This window comes from Zootoca vivipara, chromosome 10, assembly GCF_963506605.1.
Source record: "Zootoca vivipara chromosome 10, rZooViv1.1, whole genome shotgun sequence".
Lineage (NCBI taxonomy): Eukaryota > Metazoa > Chordata > Lepidosauria > Squamata > Lacertidae > Zootoca > Zootoca vivipara.
In genome coordinates this window covers 60,865,012-60,883,554 of record NC_083285.1, presented here as the reverse complement: position 1 = coordinate 60,883,554, position 18,543 = coordinate 60,865,012, and the positions used below count along the sequence as shown (strand labels likewise).

At 42.8% G+C, this 18,543-nt stretch overlaps 1 protein-coding gene across 14 annotated transcripts in view; it reads right to left on the bottom strand.

Moving 5' to 3' along the window:
* Positions 1-7,682: 7,682 nt before the first annotated feature.
* Positions 7,683-18,543, bottom strand: part of SOX5 (SRY-box transcription factor 5) — a 729,285-nt gene continuing 718,424 nt past the window's right edge. For 13 of the 14 annotated variants that reach the window (XM_060279172.1, XM_035127886.2, XM_035127887.2 and 10 more), the window contains one exon: positions 7,683-14,382. In XM_060279172.1, the coding sequence (XP_060135155.1) occupies positions 14,076-14,382 (307 nt within the window). In that variant the 3' untranslated portion in view covers positions 7,683-14,075. The remainder of the gene's footprint in view (positions 14,383-18,543) is intronic. The other variant, XM_060279178.1, reaches the window with a different exon arrangement.

Here is an 18,543-nt window from a genome sequence, read left to right as displayed (position 1 = left end):
TTTTGGAGTTCCAAATGATATAGTCCTGTTTCTTAAGGGGAGCCAACAATTAAACCTCTTATACCCAGAACAAACTTAGTTGGTCTCTAAGGTGCTACTGGAAGGGACGCCGGTGGCGCTGTGGGTTAAACCACAGAGCCTAGGGCTTGCCGATCAGAAGGTCAGTGGTTTGAATCCCCGGGACAGGGTGAGCTCCCGTTGCTCGGTCCCTGCTCCTGCCAACCTAGCAGTTCGAAAGCACATCAAAGTGCAAGTAGATAAATAGGTACCGCTACAGCGGGAAGGTAAACAGTGTTTCTGTGCACTGCTCTGGTTCGCCAGAAGTGGCTTTGTCATGCTGGCCACATGACCTGGAAGCTGTACGCCGGCTCCCTTGGCCAATAACGCGAGATGAGCGTCGCAACCCCAGAGTTGGACACGACTGGACCTAATGGTCAGGGGTCCCTTTACCTTTTAAGATGCTACTGGACAATTTTTTTATTTATTTCGACTGCGTCAGACCAACACTGCTACCTACCTGAATTAAACCTCTTGTTTTTGTTACTTTCAAAAGTCAAGTTCTGATTTTTTGCAGCGTGCTGCAGCTGTGGAGCTTGCCACAGACTTCAAGGTCCTCCGGGTTGTCTGTCTCTTTTGCCCCAATGTGCAGGGTTGCAGGGTTAAACTGCTGCCAATGAGCCAATGGATGAGATCCAGCATGATGTTACCACACATCGCTTGAGAGTTAATGTTGCACAAGCTGAACCATCACTGACTAGAATAATTGTAATGCTTGCATAAGGGCAAAGGTTCCCAAATTGTGGTCTGTGGACTTCATTCAGGAGGTCTGGGTGATTTGTGGTTGAAGATGGGAGACAGCCAAACCGTCACATTAAATACACATACTGATTTATTTTTTTAAATTGTGTTTTTATTGATTCTTTCATATCTTATACTGTTTCGCATTGCATTAGGATTTGAGTTCCGCGGACTTCCGATTGCAACACAATAAAATACAATACCTAAAAAAAGAAGCGGCAATAAAAAATACAATTATTGGGGTGTGTGGGTGGAAACAATGGTAGTAAACAGCCAATTAAATAAAATTTTATATTGCTGGTTTTTGACCTCCCATTACGCTTTACAAATCATGTATCCTAATGTCAACAGGATATGCTGGGGATGTGGGGAAAGTGAGGCAGAATTTATGTACACCTAGTTTGACAATGTGTGGTGTGGTGGAACGAGGTTCTATGTAGAAAGCCGTGGGCATTTTTTATTGGCATCAAAACTGTAAACATGTAAATACATTTTATGTGACGGTGGTTGCAGTGGGGGTGCTGTGGCTGTGACACTAGCTGCATTTCGTGATGGGTGATCTAGATGCCTGCAAGCCAAAGGAAGTGAAAGGTGTAGCAAAGGCAGTTTCAGTTGGTTCACCAGCGAAAGCTGTTCCTGGAATGGTGTAACTTGGCCTCAGCAACTCATGTGCTGCTAACATCCCAGATAGATTACTGTAATGTGCTCTACCTGGGGCTGCCCTTGAGGACGGTCTGGAAACGGCAGCCTCTGCATAATGCTATGGCCCAGCTGTTGGTGGGAGAAGTGAGAGAGTTTCGCAGGCTCTGGAATGGTTGCCAATGTGGTTGGACAGATCCGTAAATTTCAGCTCGCGCTTTTCCAGTCTTAAATTCAGCTCTGCACATTTCCAAAGCAATTATTATTTAATACCCATGAAACTTTGTCAGCATTGTAGTGTGAACTTCTCCCAATTTTGAAAGCTGTTTGGGCTAACATACACCTTTTCAGCAATCCATTTTTTTCCTAACATAATTCTGTTTTTAATTCCTGACACCTGCATTTGCACACACACTTTCCCCTAATATAGATGTACTCACTGGTTGGAAAACTGCATTGTGAAATTTGGAGAAGTGTGGGTTCTAAAGTGTAGCTGTGTTTCACTTCATGTAATGGACTGAGATGAACAGATTTTGGTAGGGGAATAAAACACAGTGCGGAATGAAATTCTGAGTCAGTAAAGTAAGGAACGTGGGCAATGGGCTGAGGGCCGGATTTAGGTTTGATGAGGCCCTAAGTTAATGAAGGTAATGGGGCCCTTTATAAGTGCAGCTGTCCTTTGTCAAAAACAAATTGTCACTGTTTTTTGTGTTGAATATATGCTACATGGTAATTTATGGACCTAATAGGTAAAGGTAAAGGGACCCCTGACCATTAGGTCCAGTCATGACTGACTCTGGGGTGCAGCTTCCAGGTCATGTGGCCAGCATGACAAAGCCACTTCTGGTGAACCAGAGCAGTGCACGGAAACACCGTTTACCTTCCCGCTGTAGCGGTACCTATTGATCTACTTGCACTTTGACGTGCTTTCAAACTGCTAGGTTGGCAGGAGTTGGGACCGAGCAATGGGAGCTCACCCCATCGCAGAGATTCGAACCGCCAACCTTCTGATCGGCAAGCCCTAGCCTCTGTGGTTTAACCCACAGTGCCACCTGCGTCCCCCTAATACCTAATAGGTATCTAAAGCCATTTGCTCATGTTGCCATGCAACCAGTCCATGCAGAATGTAGGCACCTTATATATAGAAATGAGCAAACCGGTGATATTTTAGGGAGCAGGCTAGCAGGCGGGGTACATTACTTACACCATAGGAGCCTAAACAACACTAATCACTGTTGTTGTATGTAGGTTTTATTTATTTCTTATATATTTTGGAGATGTACATCCAGTTTTCTTCCTTTTGCCCCCCCCCCCCAAGAGAGTGGGGCCCTAAGCTATACCTTGTTTAGCTTATACGTAAATCTGGCACTGAATGGGCTTTTCATCCCCAAACCCTGAGTTCAGAGGTGTGTTTCTCTCGGCATAAAGGAATGGCACGCTTTAATGACATTAAGAATTTGGAAACAGAAACACAGTCTAGGTAAAGAACACATTTGCTGATTTTTATTGGTGCCCTGCAGGGCAAATAATACTGAAAAAAGGGCAATGAAAAAAAGAAAGAAGAAGAACCATCCCCCCCCACCCCTCATACCAGGATGCTAGTAAACCCACATCATCTTCTTCCTTTTTGTAAAGAGTACATAAACTCCTTTTTTTTAATCGTGGCGTGAATGTTAACATAAAACCAAAACATGAAAATATACAACTTATATTACACTATGTGTTATGAACAAAATATAAATCTATAACTCTATGTTATATTTACATAATTATTTTCTTTTATTATTATTATTAAACTTCAAGTGAGATGGTAGGTTTGCACACATACTTTGTTTTAAGCTCCAAGCGTTTGATTGTCTATTTTTTTTCCTTTTGTTTATTTTTTTGCTGCGTTCCCCCCGCCCTACCCCCCCCCCCGGCCCTCGCTTCCCCAGATACAGGAGAGGAATAAGCACTTTAGAACAAAACAGAGCTATAAAAATGTGCACCGCCCCGATCCATAAGCAGAGATAGGGTTGTGTGTTGATACAACTGCACCCCCGTTTGCACTGCCTAACAGGGGGTTGGTGCTTTCAGTGATAATTAAGGGTTTGCAGAAGAGGGAAAGGATGCCAGGTTAGGTCCAGGGTCCCCCATTCCTGTCTCCTGCTCATAGCCCAAGAGTTGATGAGTATTGTGGGTTGGCAGTGCTGATCACCTAGTTGGCATAGGGAGAGAGAGGGGGACGGTTCCTCAAGTCTAGCATCTGGCAGGAGCTCCACTCTTGGCTCCTTGGACCAGGGTGATGATTATTTCTAACACCACATGTCATACAGTTAGACATTTTGCAAGAGGAGGAGGAGGAGGAGGAAGAGGAGGAGGAGATGTATTCACGATGTATCTTGTGAGTCAGCTGCCTGGATCAGGCTGTAAGAGCCTTGCCACACAACACGCAATGAAATGTATAAAAGTAACGGTGCCTGATGTGCGATTGGCCCCTGTGTCAGAAATCTATTATATTATAGAAGGGAGGATTGCTGGCACAGAGCAGGGTGGAGGCAGAAACAGAGCCGTAAGCACAACAAAGACACTTCATTAGTGAAAATAAAGCCAAGAGGAAAATCAGCACACATGGAAATGAAGCTGAATGCGCGCACACACGTGCACACACACGCACACCAGTCCCTCAATGGTTACGCATGGTGTAAGGGCTGGAGCATAGCCCCAGACCTGTGGTGCGAGTCTTCACTGCAGTGGGCAGGAGTGTGGCTGTATATTTTCCCTTTCAAAGAAGTCCCTTGGAATGACCCACAGCTCTGAACATGGCGGCTGCTAAAGAGCTCCAGCCATCTATGCAAGGGGAAGGCATGGAGCGCTCCTCCTAGCTTGCTTAGTGTGAACACACAGAAATGACTAAAGTCTGGTTCCCATATGATTGAACTTAGGGAGATCTAACGTTTTCCTTCTCTGTTGCATTGCAGTAGTCCTCCAGAAAACTACATTTCCCAAGGGGCACTGGGGCCTTTCAACCAGGGGTTCCACAAAGGGATAGAAAGGATCAAGTCTCCTGCCTTCCATCTCTCTGCGGCAGGAGTCCCATCGTGACTGCCCTGCTCATGTAAGTCTTGTTTGAATAGAATTTGATGGGTTTTGAAAGTATATGAGCTAGGATTTCTTCTGCAGTTTAGATTTTACTCTGAGCTGCATGGTGATGAAGGGCTCTTGTAATGTTCACCACTTCTTTGATATGAGGGTTTTAAACCTCAAAACTTGTACCCACACCAAGTTCTCAAGCCTGGAGAATTTGATTGAATGGGAGAAGTAAATTGCAATGAACTGAAGCAGGACTTTAGTGTGCACCCCTTTAGTTGGAAATAGGACTGAACAGTAACTGTGCTATTTGGCACTGAGTTTTAAATATTTTACTGGATCTTTACCCGAAAATTAATCAGCAAAGTGGAGAAGGGTGACTATCGCTGAGTTTGCATAGTGGCTTTTCTGTGGTGCCCTCTGTTGGTGGGATGACGAGCATGATCTTGGGGAAGTATTGTGAGTGAATGTGGTGGATGTTCACAATATGACCATGCTTTAAAGCTGACATGAATTGGAGATTTAGGGGTGGTGAATTCAAAAGCACATGTTTTTTGTGCTCCAAATGACTTTGTTCCAATCTATCTTTACCACCACCACCCCAAAAGAAAGAAAGAAATAGCAGTGCGTAAAACACTTGAATATGGCAAGACAAATTGAAGGACAGTCCTTATTAACTAGATTTAAAATTTTAAAGCTCAGTCAATCCATTGTTAAGTCTGTAAAAACCCTAATTGGTTTCAATAGGGTATTATTAAGCACACATTTAATGATTCCCCACAGAATAAATTGCATTGAAAAAATGATTAATTCTGGTTGGGTCACCCTCATAGTTCAAAAAGCAGAACTTTTGGGGCTGGGCTTGGGTGGGTTTTGAATTTTAGAAAGTGATATTTGAGTTGCAAAATATTGAACGAGTTTCATATTTTAGGGGGGGGGAGTTGATTCCCCCCCCCAAAAAATGTGCCTAGTGAGAAACTCAGGTTCTGAGCACGTGCTAAATCATGCAACATACTGCACAGTCATAGAGGCAGGGGTGGTGGGATCTCAAAACACATTCGCACAAACCATATCTCACCACCTAAAAATGGCCATGTGAATCAATCTGCAGATGACTCTCAGAAACGCTGAGGTCGGGGTTGCTTGCTTTGTTGACCTGCAACATGGGTTCCATCAAGCCGCATTTCGCCATGCTAAAAAAAAGATGCTTGCAATCCAGAGAGAGTTAGTTAAAATCTCTGGGTGTCTAGAGCCTACAGGGGTAGAATATTCCTTAGCCATTTTTGTTGAGTTCAGTATTTAATTTGGAGACACTGTTGTTGTTATTGGTATTGCAGTATTATCTTTATTGTTGGAACTTACCAATTATGCAGGGATTGCTTAATTTTATTGCATACTTACTGAGAAGTTTTCATTTGCTGTTTATGATTACTTAAAATTTTGATATAGTTTTGTAACTATTAAGAATGAATTCGTTAGTGTTGAAAGTTGCCTTGAGCGTGGTTAAATTATGGAAACAAAGCATACAAATAAATGATGACGATGATGGGACTAAAATGCAGCTGTCATTCTCTGGATGGGGGCCAAAATTGTGTGGCTCACAATGTGAATAGGGATAGATGAAAGAGGGTGCTCACAGAAGAGTTGGAAGGGACCCTGAGGGTCATCTAGTCCAACCCCCTGAAATGAAGGAATCTCAGCTAAAGAATCTATGACAGATGGCCACCCAACCTCTGCTTGAAAAGCTCCAAGAATCAGAGAGAGGCAGAAGGCAGGAAAACTAAATATAGCAGTGGGCCCTTCTGTACTTTAAGCTAGCATTATAACCACCCTGTTTCTTATGAGCAAAGGATACATTTGAATCCAGGCTTAGTGAATTGACTCAACCAGAAAGTGGAAACTAAACATTTCACCCTTATTAAAGCATGTCTTTAAATAGATGCTATTGTGTGGTTGCCATTAATTCTAGGGGATAAGTTTTTGCTAAGAGAAGCTTATGTTTGTACTGAGTATAATTATTTTCAACTTTAGAAGAAATGTGATGTCAGATTCTTCTTCAGGAACAATGAGCGTTCATCTCGTTTGGATTATGTTACAAAAAAAGGACTTTGAAAATGTGTTGTAAGGAGGTCAAAGACAATTTCTTTTGTCAAAAAAGAAAAATTAACTGAAGGAAGTCTACTGCCAAAACCCAATCTCTGAAACATTGTCACCGAAGAAAGACTTGCATCCCCCCCCCAATCCATTCATTAATAAGAGGATTTGGTAACTCAACTAATTAAATACTGTAATAATAGTTACGAGTCCCATTTGGGATTAATACAGTAGGACAGTTAAATAAATATGTTAAATGTACTTGGCAATCCTATTTTGCCAATATAAAGCATGAACAATTTATGGGGAGGGATAGCAAGAGTGTGAAACCGTTCCCATTTGACTGGAAACTGGTGGCATTAAATATTTTCTTCCCCACCTTTGCCAGTGATAGTATTATTTTTGCCAAAAAAATGATTTTAAAAATAAAACAAAATAGCAGGAATCATATGACATCAGGAAGTAGAAGCGAGGGCCCCGATCCAGCTAAAGTTAGTAGGGACTAATCCTAAACACACTTACCTTGGGTGTATGTTTCATGGGTGCTTCTTCTGAGTAGAGATGTAGAGGGTTGTCCTGCATGCCCCATTAAAAGCAGTGGGAGATCAGTACAGTGCAAACTTACACATGCCTGCTCAGTGAAGCCTTGTGTGTTTACTCAGAAGGAAGTCTTACTATGTTCAATAGGGATTCCTGCCAGGCAAAGCATGCATAAGATTGCCGTCACAAGTAACTCTAGCTAAATCGGGGCTGCTGGGATGAAGATACAAAAGTTCAGTGCAAACAACACAATCATTTACAATATTCCCAACTGGACAAGAAGAGGTAGGCTTGGCAATAATTTTTTTTGGGGGGGGGCAGGGGAGGGGAATGCTGCTCAGTTCAGAATCAGAGGGCCTTAATGTTCAGTGATCGGACACATCCTAATCAAAGTTAAGCCTTTTTTTTACTTCTGTTAACTCTCGGAGAGAGCTTAAGATGCATGTGTAACTCTCCCACTGAAGCCAAGCTCAGTCTCAATAGTTAGCATGTTGATTTCAGACCCAGACTATTGGGCTCAAACCAGGGCTTTTTGTTTCCCCCCCCAGCCGAAACTCAGATGTGTTATGGCACCTCTCCATTGCCATTCTAAGAGAACGAGGGAGGGGTTCATGGTGAATTCTGGCACCTTTCCCCCTAGGAAAATAGCACTGGCTAAAACCATTCCACACTCGGATAAAATATCCATACCTGACCAAGTCTACTGCTTTGGATTCAAATCTTCACATTTCTAGATATGGGATGTCCTCTAAGTGACCCTAGGGTGTTGTTCAGTAGTGCCTGGGATACGTTCTGTAAATAAGGTCATGCTTAACAAGGGCTGGACATCAGTTTAGCTTCTTATGGCTATCACATCAGGGACATATCCAACCTTGAATAGGTCCCATGGCATACAGTGAAGAGGATAAATGCAGAAAGACTCCCCTCTCCCAATCAACAAAAGAAATAAAGCTCTGTCCCCTTAACTCAGTAGGAATGGAGAGCAGGTATTTTTTCCAGTTTCTCACAGTTGAGGTCCTTGTACCTGCAGTAATTTTGAAGTACTTTGGGTCCAGTACAGTAAGCACCTGCAAACATAGGCCCACTGGACTCAATTTAGGACAGTCAACTGAATAGTTGAATACATTTATCTGTTTCTGGGGTGATCAGACATACATTACGGAGTATCACTTATTTCCCTCAGCACAGTTGGGACCACAATGAATCTGCGTGGATTTGCAAGTGCTTCCATCACAGGCTCATCCCAGATTATATAATCTCATAACTAGTGTGTTGATGACTTGCTCCAACCTGGGTTGGAACTAACCTGGAGCTAAAACAAAGTATAGATGTTGACCAAAGTCACATAATTAACCCAGACTGTCTTCATAAAATGGTGGAAAGCAAGGATCCAACACATGTGAGGTTGAACCCACAAGAGTCAGAAATATTTGTTCACAAAGACAGGAAACAATCTGGTTTAGTTTTTTTTCCTTTTAGAAAAAGAGAGCAAAATGTTCAGTTTTCACATTGTACATTTGTCATAATATTTATATTTATTTATATATATATATATAAAAGTTTGCTTTAGTTTTTAACCAGAGTGCTTTGAATGGCTCTAGAGTGTCATTAAATAATCCAAACTGAGTGAAGTTAATTAATATTGAACTCAACACTCCCATAATTCACCCCATCTTAAGAAATGTCCATACCTGATGGGACAGTGGGCTCAAAATTATGTTTTCTAAAAGATCCCACACACACACACCAAAAAAAGGGGAGGGATGGGCAAGCAATAGTGAAATTGCAGCTTATTAACCCAAAAGGAGGAAAGGACACTTTATATATATATAAAAAAAACACCTTAAGAGCTGTAGTTGTTTGTGGTAATTGCCAAATTAAAAAAACACCAACGTAATGTAAAAAAAGAGAGGAAAATAAATTATGCATAATTTACTATCTGGGAACAGCTATTATTATTCTTACCATCATTATAAGTACCATTACAACATTAGCATGAAGAGGCGGTTCAACTGAAGAAAGAAAAAAACCCTCACGCAAAATCAAATGCAACCATTAACCAATACAAAACAAGACATCTCTGACATAGAGAATATGATGTACTACTCTGAATACCAACCCAGACAAGTATTGAGAGAGAGAGAGAGAGAGAGAGAGAGAGAGAGAGAGAGAGAGAGAAAGGATTGTTGAGGGAGAGGTGGATATCATGAAAGAGCAATGGGGTTGGAAATTGCATCCAAGCGCCCATTTAACTATTGCCAGAACTATTCAATCACAATGGGATGCTGTTTGCTTTGCCAGACAACTGCAGAGGGAGGTCTATTTTTGAAGTAGCATTCTGCCATATGAACAATGAGGGCATGAATCTTCAAAGAGTTAATAAGAATGAATAGGGGTTGATGATCAATTCTTAAATGATTTTTCAATTTATTTTTTTATTTTTACCCTTTTGAGTCTCCTCCCACCTACTTCCTTCAAGATCCTTCTCAATGATCTTGGAATAACCTCAGCATTGCAATATTCCCCATTGTTTCCAGTGGCTGGAATTTTGTGAATGCCACTATCTTGTACATTTCTGGGCAAATATGGCAGCCACACTATCCAATAATGTCCAAGGTGGCAGTAATGATTTTCAATGCAAATACTGCCATCTTGAAAAACTATAGGGTGTGCTTGAACATATTTGATGGGACCATCCCTTCCCAAGAAAGCTACAATGTTGGTTAAGGCTTGCCACCCTTTTGGACACACCTAGGCAAACACATGATAGCCACAGAATATGGTCAGATATTTTTTAGACTTCAATAACCATGAAACTTCCATTTTGCTCTGGCACCATTCACCCCACTGATCTGTACACAATGCTTTTTTTTTTTTTTTTGGAGAAGCCAATTCACACATTGAAATGACAGTCAGCAAAATCAACAGATATATCTTCATGTATGAATCACAAACAGACTTACAGAGATCAAAATAACCTGCTAGGTCAACAAACCCAACCCCACATACTGGGACAGGATCCAACAACTAAGGAACTTCAGACAGATAATTATCCAGACTGTTGTGAAAATAAAAGTGATAGGGGCAATCCACTCTCTCCTTTAGTAAAATATTACAATGAATCAACACTTTCTTGCAACTTTAGGAAAACTTTCTGATTTGCAATCTAATCCCACCTCTAGACACCCAGGCAAGTAAGGGTGTAGGGTGGGTATTTTAAGTGCTTGGCCAGTAGAATATTGTAAACTTAACTGTGCAGGTTTTGTGTTAAAGCTACTGGTGCAGAAGGGTGGCTTGGTGTCAGTGCCTGAGAAGAGTGGCCACTGTCAAAAGCTGCGTGGTTGCAAAGTGTTTTATGCAAGTGCAGAAATGGCTGGACCTGAAGTGTGCGCTTAAAAAAAAAAATCAAAGGGGGACTTGTGGGTTTTGCTTTGAGATTAAGCCACACTCTGCTATCCTTAGGAGCAATGCAGAATAAACCTACGTTTCCTTCCTTCCTCCTTCCACACACTCTTTATTTTGTGCTTCCATTTGCTGTCATCCACAGAACAACTCTATGCATGTTTACTCAGAAATAGGCCAACGGGACATACAGCCTAATACGTGTGGCAGCCTCAGTCTGGTCCTGCTGTCATAGAACCTTTCCCTATCGAAAGTATTATTTAGCTACCACGCTAAGCTTTTGATATTCCGCCAGATGTTCTCCTGAGTGTCCAGAAAACCTTTCCAATAGTGAGGACTAGAGATCTGCTCTTTTAAAAATGAATGGCTGCTGGCTTTCTCCAGAACTTCAGCTTGCATTCTGCACTGTACCAGTTTGTATGTAATGATAATCCATTGTTTGTTTTAACCAAGGATCAGCACTGCAGACGAGCAGAGCAACTATAATTTGTTTTCCTAATGTTAGCTTCATTTTCAAAATGTTCATCTTGCTCATTTGTAGCTGAGCAAGCATCGAGGGTAGGGTGCTGAAAAAAAACTGGGATTAAGCCAGGATAGTGGGTTCAGACCTAATGAGAAACCACAAGTCAAAATTTGCAAGCCCGTTTCCAACCATGGTTCCATATATTGGTTTGTTGGCCACAACAAAAACACAGTTGGCTAGGATGGACTTGGATGTACAAACAAACCACCGTTAAGCTACACAAACCATGGCTTAGCATTGCATGCAAACAGTATACTGTATGTGCAGGTCTATCTCTGTAGCTTTCTGCTGTAGTAAACCTCTTAGAATGGAATTAATAGTGGCACACAGAATGGCAGAATAAACCTCTCCCATGTGGGTCACCAATGAGCTTGCAGCATCTGTATTAGCAAGCAAGACATTGTGAGAACTGCTGGAATATGGAGCTACTTGCTTATCATCAAACTTAGTATGCTATCTGGCACCCTGAACTACCAGTATAAACTGCTTATGGTAAAGTTCTTCCATTTAGCGAGCATAGTTCCATTGATTTCAGCTAGGTCAAAAACCTAGTTTTCCCTTGTCCAATCATCATGACTTCCTCATCATGGCAGGAAGCCAAAGATTGAATGGGCCCAAGGTACACAAGATACACCACAAAAGCAGGATTCTGTATCATTCCCTCTAACCTGGGAAAATGCCAGATGGAATTGACTGGAACAGCTATTGATACACAAAGGCCCACTGCAGTTGTTATTCCCCATGGTAGCGTAGTAGCGCACTTTCCATCATGAGGGATGGGACTATGTGGAATGACAAATTGTGAGGAATGCCTTGCCCAATCTGCGTCCAACTCTGGATACACGGGCATGGGAAGATGGCTCACACATATTGGGTCAATCATTCATACATCATGGGAATTATTTTCATAGCTCACTCAAGATTTCATCCACAAGCAAGATTTCATCTCAGCCTCCACCTCATGGTTGATGCGGATCTGGAGCTGAAAGTCTCTGAACACATGACAATGGACATCCTCACCCTTTCCTCCCCAATACTTGACTTAGGAAGTTAATGCTTCACATTCCTCAGTGCCACACTTCATATGCAAACAATGGAAATCTATTACATGTAGCAACATGAAGTGTAAATTAAGGATGTCATACAGACTCAGTCATTCTGCTCCACCCCAACAATTGTCTGAAGATTATTCTTATTAGTACCATAAACACCCACATCCACCTAAACACACAAGTCCATGATTCATAAAATATATTTTCCCTCTAAATCTCTTGTTTCTCTCTCTCTCTCTCTCTTTCACCTGAGAACAGCACCTACAGTTTCCTTTAACTTATGTTTGTTTTTTAATAGAAAATTAATTAAAGAAAGAAAAACCTAACCTCATCAGCTGCTGGTAATCAGGTTCTTCAACAGATTGTCTAAGACACAACACTGTCCTAACTTTAGACCGAAGATGAGATGAAAGAAAGAAATAAAGAAAAGACGACCAACTGGGAAAGAAAACATGAAATGGAAGTTGTTCAGCATGTGAGTACAAATTTGGCACTTGCTCAGAGACTATGTCTGGTGTGCAATTGGTGGAAGGAGGCCCTGTCTAGAAAGGAAGGGGGTGATTGGCTGGGGTGGTGGCAGCAGAAATAAGAGTATGCCCACTGCAGCCCATGTGGCAACATGCTCTCGCGCACATCCATCACGGTCAAGCAGACACTGGATTGGGACGAGGGCACATAAGTCTCCCAGGTGATCAGGCTAACTGGCTATTGGTGACTGGCATGACCCATTTAAGGATGTGTGTAGAATAATAAGGAAGGTGTCAAACCAAAATATAACAAGTGCTTGCATTTTTAAGGGACTGGGTTAATGTATTTTGGTGGAAGGGAAGGACGTAGGTCAATGAGAAAGCATTGTTGTTTTAAAGGATTTTAATATTGAATTTTTATATGGGTGTAACCTGTCCTGGGACCTGGTGGTGAAAGGCAAGTAAGATATCCAATAAATAAAGATGATGATGTGTTGATGAAAGGTCCCATGTTTAATATTGGGCATTTCTAGAGCTCAATTCATGGTCTACAAATCTCTCAAATCACCCAAAGGTTTATTGCAGCCTGCACAGAAAACATTATGCACTGGAGCAAACCACCAGGGCCCTAAGCAAACTCCTACAGGTCCAATGACCTCTTCCTTGCCTGCAAGCAGCAATTGTTGTGAATCAGGATGTGCAATGCCACATGGGCTAAAAAAAACAGGTCCGTTCCTCATGTTCCAGCCAGATGCATAAATGCCTTAAATTACCCTGACTCTGGAGAGGAAGGGTGAAAAAGACGGTGGGAAAGTTGGAGGGGGAAGTATAAAGAATTGTTTTTAAAAATCACCTATTCTGCCCCCCGCCCCATCCCGGTCAGGTGCGTCACCTCCTCCCCAACCTCCCCCCACCCCACCCCAAATCTTTTTTTTCTTCCTTTAACCTGTAGCACAAAAACAACAGAACACATTCACAAAGCCACTTGTTGGCACTGTGTACCTGAGTGAGAATTTTCTAGAACATTGTAGAACAAACAGCCATAAAGTTTATTTTGAAAAAAATAATAATAATAAAAGGTTGAACGGGTAAGACTTCAGTGCTTGGGTATAGCAGCTGAATTACTGGCATTATATTACCCATAGCTTATTTCCGTCCGTTTTATATATATATATTTATATATATATATATATTTGTTGTCTTCGTGAGTTGTCTTCCTTGTCACGGTTCCTTCCTCTGAGCCTTTTTGTCTCTTTAAATTTTTTGTTTCGCTTTCCTTTTAAAAAGTTTATTTTTCCCCCCCGACACGGGCTGATGCCTATTGATCAGCTGATATCCCCCCAACTAGTTAAGACTAAGAGTTTTTTTTAAAGTAACAGTCAGTGTGTGAGGATTTAAGTTTGTGTGCTTGGCCACTGGGCTAAGATACCAGCCGGGGCTTCCCACTGAAGTCCTCCGAGGTCAACGCCAAGAACCGGGACCCCCCTCTTATCAGTTGGCTTGCCCCGCGATGTGGTTTTCGCTGTCGCTGCCGTAGTCCACATCGGGGTCATCGTCCTCTTCGTCGTACTCGTCATATATTTCACCGTTGATGTCGTCAGTCTGCATCTCCTCCTTGACGTGGGAGGTGTCCTCGCTTTTGATGCCGTAAGTGCTCTGGATAACGGGCATCCCGGGCTCTGGACTGCTAGAAACGCTCGAGTGCTCCGAGGGCAGGTGCGGGGAGGGCATTCCTGCCATGGCAATGGCCCCTGGGTAGACTACGCCGGCCGTCGCAATGGGAATCTGTGCTTGCTGCCTGTTGGCAATGAAGGAGGGGGAAAACAATACGGGGAAGCGTTAGACACAAGGGGGAGGGTGCATCCTCATAAGCCATTCTTTTAGAAATCAACAAAGGAAGCTACCTTATACTGAGTCAATTAGTCCATCTGGCGCAGTATTATCTACCGTGGTTGTCAGTGGCAGTGCGGAGAAGCATAGTCAACAGTTGTCCTATACCAGGCATCCCCTGGCCCTCCAGATGTTTTGGACTACAATTCCCATAATCCCTGACCACTGGTCCTGTTAGCTAGGGATGATGGGAGTTGTAGGCCAAAACATCTGGAGGGCCGCAGTTTGGGGATGCCTGTCCTATACCGACAACAGTTGTATACAGTGTACACTGTCCGGCAGCAACCCTCCAGGGTTTTAGGCGCAGGATATTACCAAGCCTACCTGGAGATGGTATTGAACCTGCGACCTTCTGCATGCAAAACAGATGCTCTGCCACCAAGCTATTACCCTTCTCTCTCTCTTTCCCTACCCCCTCTCTTTTGCAGGCCCCCTTAAAGCCATGTTTCCAGGGATATAAAAATATGTCCAGCATCTCCCCACTAATTAGTATCATTTTAGACTTCAAGAAAGTCAAACTGGAAGAAAATAAAACATTGCGCTTTCAAGTTATTAGACCTCAGTGTGGTGACAACTCTGATTTAACAACGCAGCAGTGAAACTACACAAATGCAGCAGTTAAGGTAAGGAACATTAACTATTTAGTACTGTCGTTGAATGCATACTTCCAAGAAGTTTTGAGTAGAATGAAAGCGCCCATGTGCAAGGCATTAGGGGTAGCACAACCCCACGACTGGGTGCAATTACAGACCCCAGATGCCACATCTTAATAATTGCACCCATGTATTATAAATCTTAATGCATTTTTTAACATTACATTATATTGGAGCCATTGCTTCATATGTTTGATATACCTTAGATGTCAAATATTATTTGATTATTTCTCTGTTTCACTCTGACTTCACTGGCATTTCCTTCAGTTCTAATGGGCATGATATTTCCCCATGTGGGCCCAGTACAGAAGAATCCCTATAGGGCATAACAGCTCTGTTTTCCCACTTCCTTCCTTAGGACCAACATTAATTTCTCTAGTGTAATTAATGCATAAGTGTCAACGGCAGCAATGGGGAAGTCTGAGCAGCCTCAGGAAAGTGGGGTGGGGGCAAGGAGGGGAAGTTTAACCCTCTCTTCATCCCTGCCATGGTGCTGACAAAACCACCTCTGAACCTGCTCCTTGCATTTCAAGGGCTGTCTCCATTGATGCGTGGTGTGTTGGCATCAGGAAACATTAGTGCTTCCTCCAGCACAATGCCCATGATGCAGATTTGTATCCCTGAATTGTGAGGGATGGGGGTAGACTGCGCTGGAAGTTCTGAAGGCCCTTTGAGAAACAGCGCTGGCGCAAGAATTTCCCGTGTGATCAACTGATCACACTTATTTCTGGTTCTGCAACCTTTGCTAGACAAAAAGGTCAAATCCCAGGGGGAAGACCCACACACTCAGTGGTAGAGCACACACTTCCATGGGGGCAGGGAGAAGGCACCCAGATTCATTACGCAGGACCTCCAGCTAGATAAGAGGTCAGGCTGCCAGGGCTGGGAATGACTTCATCATGCTGCCAGGGATGGGGAACCTGTGGGAGTTAGAGTCCAACAGCATTTATAGAGCCAAGTTTGGCTGGGCAAAGTTGTTGGTTTCACTTTCTCTCATTTTCCCAGCCTTCAGATCCTCACATTTCCACATGCATTTGTGACTTTTCTGCTTTTACTTTAAAACAGTCCCCATGGAAATCCATCAGCATTTTAGACCAAATTTCTCCCTTAGCACACTTTTTTTTTGTGTGTGCAGCTTATCCTAATATACATCCTTGTGTATCACTTTCACAAGTATAGTATCATCATCATCATCAATGATGGTTTGCCCCAGCAACTCTGGGCATCTTCCAACAATTTATAAAACCGCCAACATTAAAAACTTCTCTATAAGCATTTTCATCCATACACTACCCTAGTATATGCATTTTTGTACATGTTACTTGCCTGGAAAATGGCTTTGCAAGATTTGGAGATATGCAACCAGAAACACAACCTTCCTTTGAATTTGCATATCTTTTTTTTGAGGGGGGGGGGGAGTGCAAATGAGAACTTAATAAAAATTCTTCTCCCATCCCTAGGCCAGAAATTCTCCAACCCCTGGCATAAACAATATAAAGGTAGACAAATCCACTTGTCTGACTCAATTTAAAAAGACAGCTTCATAAAATCAGACCTTAAGGCAGTTCTTAAAAACCAAAACCCTATTTAAAAGTCCTTCTGTGGCTGGCTCTGAGCATCCAAGAGAGGCATACAGCCCTAGTCCATCTTGTTGTAACTTTTCTGTGAAATCATAAAGCTACCATGCCAAGCATCTGCTTAAAACCTTCCTTTTCAGATACCGAAAGCTTGGAAATACATGCAAATGTCATGAAAGAGCTGGGTTATTTTAGGCCTGCTAAATTCCTTCCTCAAATCTTGGAATGCTGGCTGTGTTTATATCCCTAAGAAGCTCTGGGGCATCCTTGCAAACCTACAGATTTAGCACTGATGCTCCTTTTGTTGCCTTGCAGCATGGGCTAATTCAATTGCGATAATATTGTGCAGAACATGCTCCGCATTGTAATGTCATCAAAGGTGTGTCCGTCTGCAAAGGAAAGCCTTGCCACGGGAGACAGGAGGGGAATCTCCGGAGAAGAGCAGGCTTAACTGAGAGTGAAACCTTGCCCTGGCCGTTTACACCAAGCATGCAATAAGCCTCAGAACGATCCTGGAAGGCCTCAATATCTGGGGCAGAGGACACAGGAGTGGGGAAACTATTTCAGTCTGAGGGCTACATGCCAGCAGCAGACAAGGTGAAGACCATACCAACCTAGTGAGAGAGGGGAAGAGGGAGCCTTGCTAAGGAGAGATAAGACCCGCCTGTCTTCTTGTTTTAATTTCTAACAGCAGCTGCTGCGTTTGCCCTTGTTTTTGCTGAGGTGGTAAACCTGAGTCCGGGCTGAACCACTTCATAGACTGCAATGCTCCTCTGTGCAATTAAATTGAATTAATACCTGCATATAGAGAGCTAGAATCCCTAAGAGAATATTGTATTTCTGTGTGGAGACTGATTTTGTAGAGATGAACATTCAGTCACGAGAACCTCAACCTACTGGTTAAAACAGCTTCACCTTCCAGGTCATTTTGGACTACAACTCCAATCAGCCTCAACCAGAAGCGATGGGAGTTGCAGTTGTTGAAGGCTGATCTAAAGTGAGATAGCCCAATCACAGGTTTAGAATATCTGAGTCCTAGGGCCCTAGTATCACTGAATTCAAAAGTGATGTGAAAATGACTAGACCAGCAGCTCTGGTCTGTAGACAATTTCAATCCATACAGAATACTCGCCCACCAAACCCCAATTTTGTAGGGCTCCAAGAGCATGCAGGTGTATGGACTGGTAAAAATAATTTGCACTTAGCATGGGTTAAATAAGGGAAGTGTGGATTACGTAGGATGGATTTTACCAAACAGGCATCCACAACAGCAACACCAACATGTAGCTAGATCTGTTACAGCTGGCCGTGGTTAGGAGGCTAATTTCTGAGTATAGGGTTGGAACACTTTGAAAACCTGCAACATCAGAGTTCACTGTGTGCCACAAACCATGGCAGCTCTATGGAGCCACCTCTATATTTCTGAAGAGCTGCTACCTGTAATACCACCCTCACCATGTTTACTCATAAGCAAGTCCCAGTCTCACCTGGTCGGGATTCAGGCCCTACAGCCTGACGCTGTGCTGAGTTAGGCATGATAAAGTCTACTGAAAGCAATCAGTTCTAAGCACGCCAAGCTTAGCACGAGGTTGCAGTAGCCTCGTTTGCCACATTCCAACAAATGTTATGCCCATTAGAGAACCCAAAACCAGTTCCCTTAAAGGTGTCACCTTGTTTCAAAGACCTCATTTGGGGCACACCTATTGGTAACCCCAAAGTATCTGCATCACTCCCAGCAGAGAGAATTTGGCTAGCTCAGTAAGAAAGTTGAATAACATTTCAACTATTGCTGGATTAATCCTCTCCCCCCCCCCCGCCCTAACATTGTCAAGCATCAGT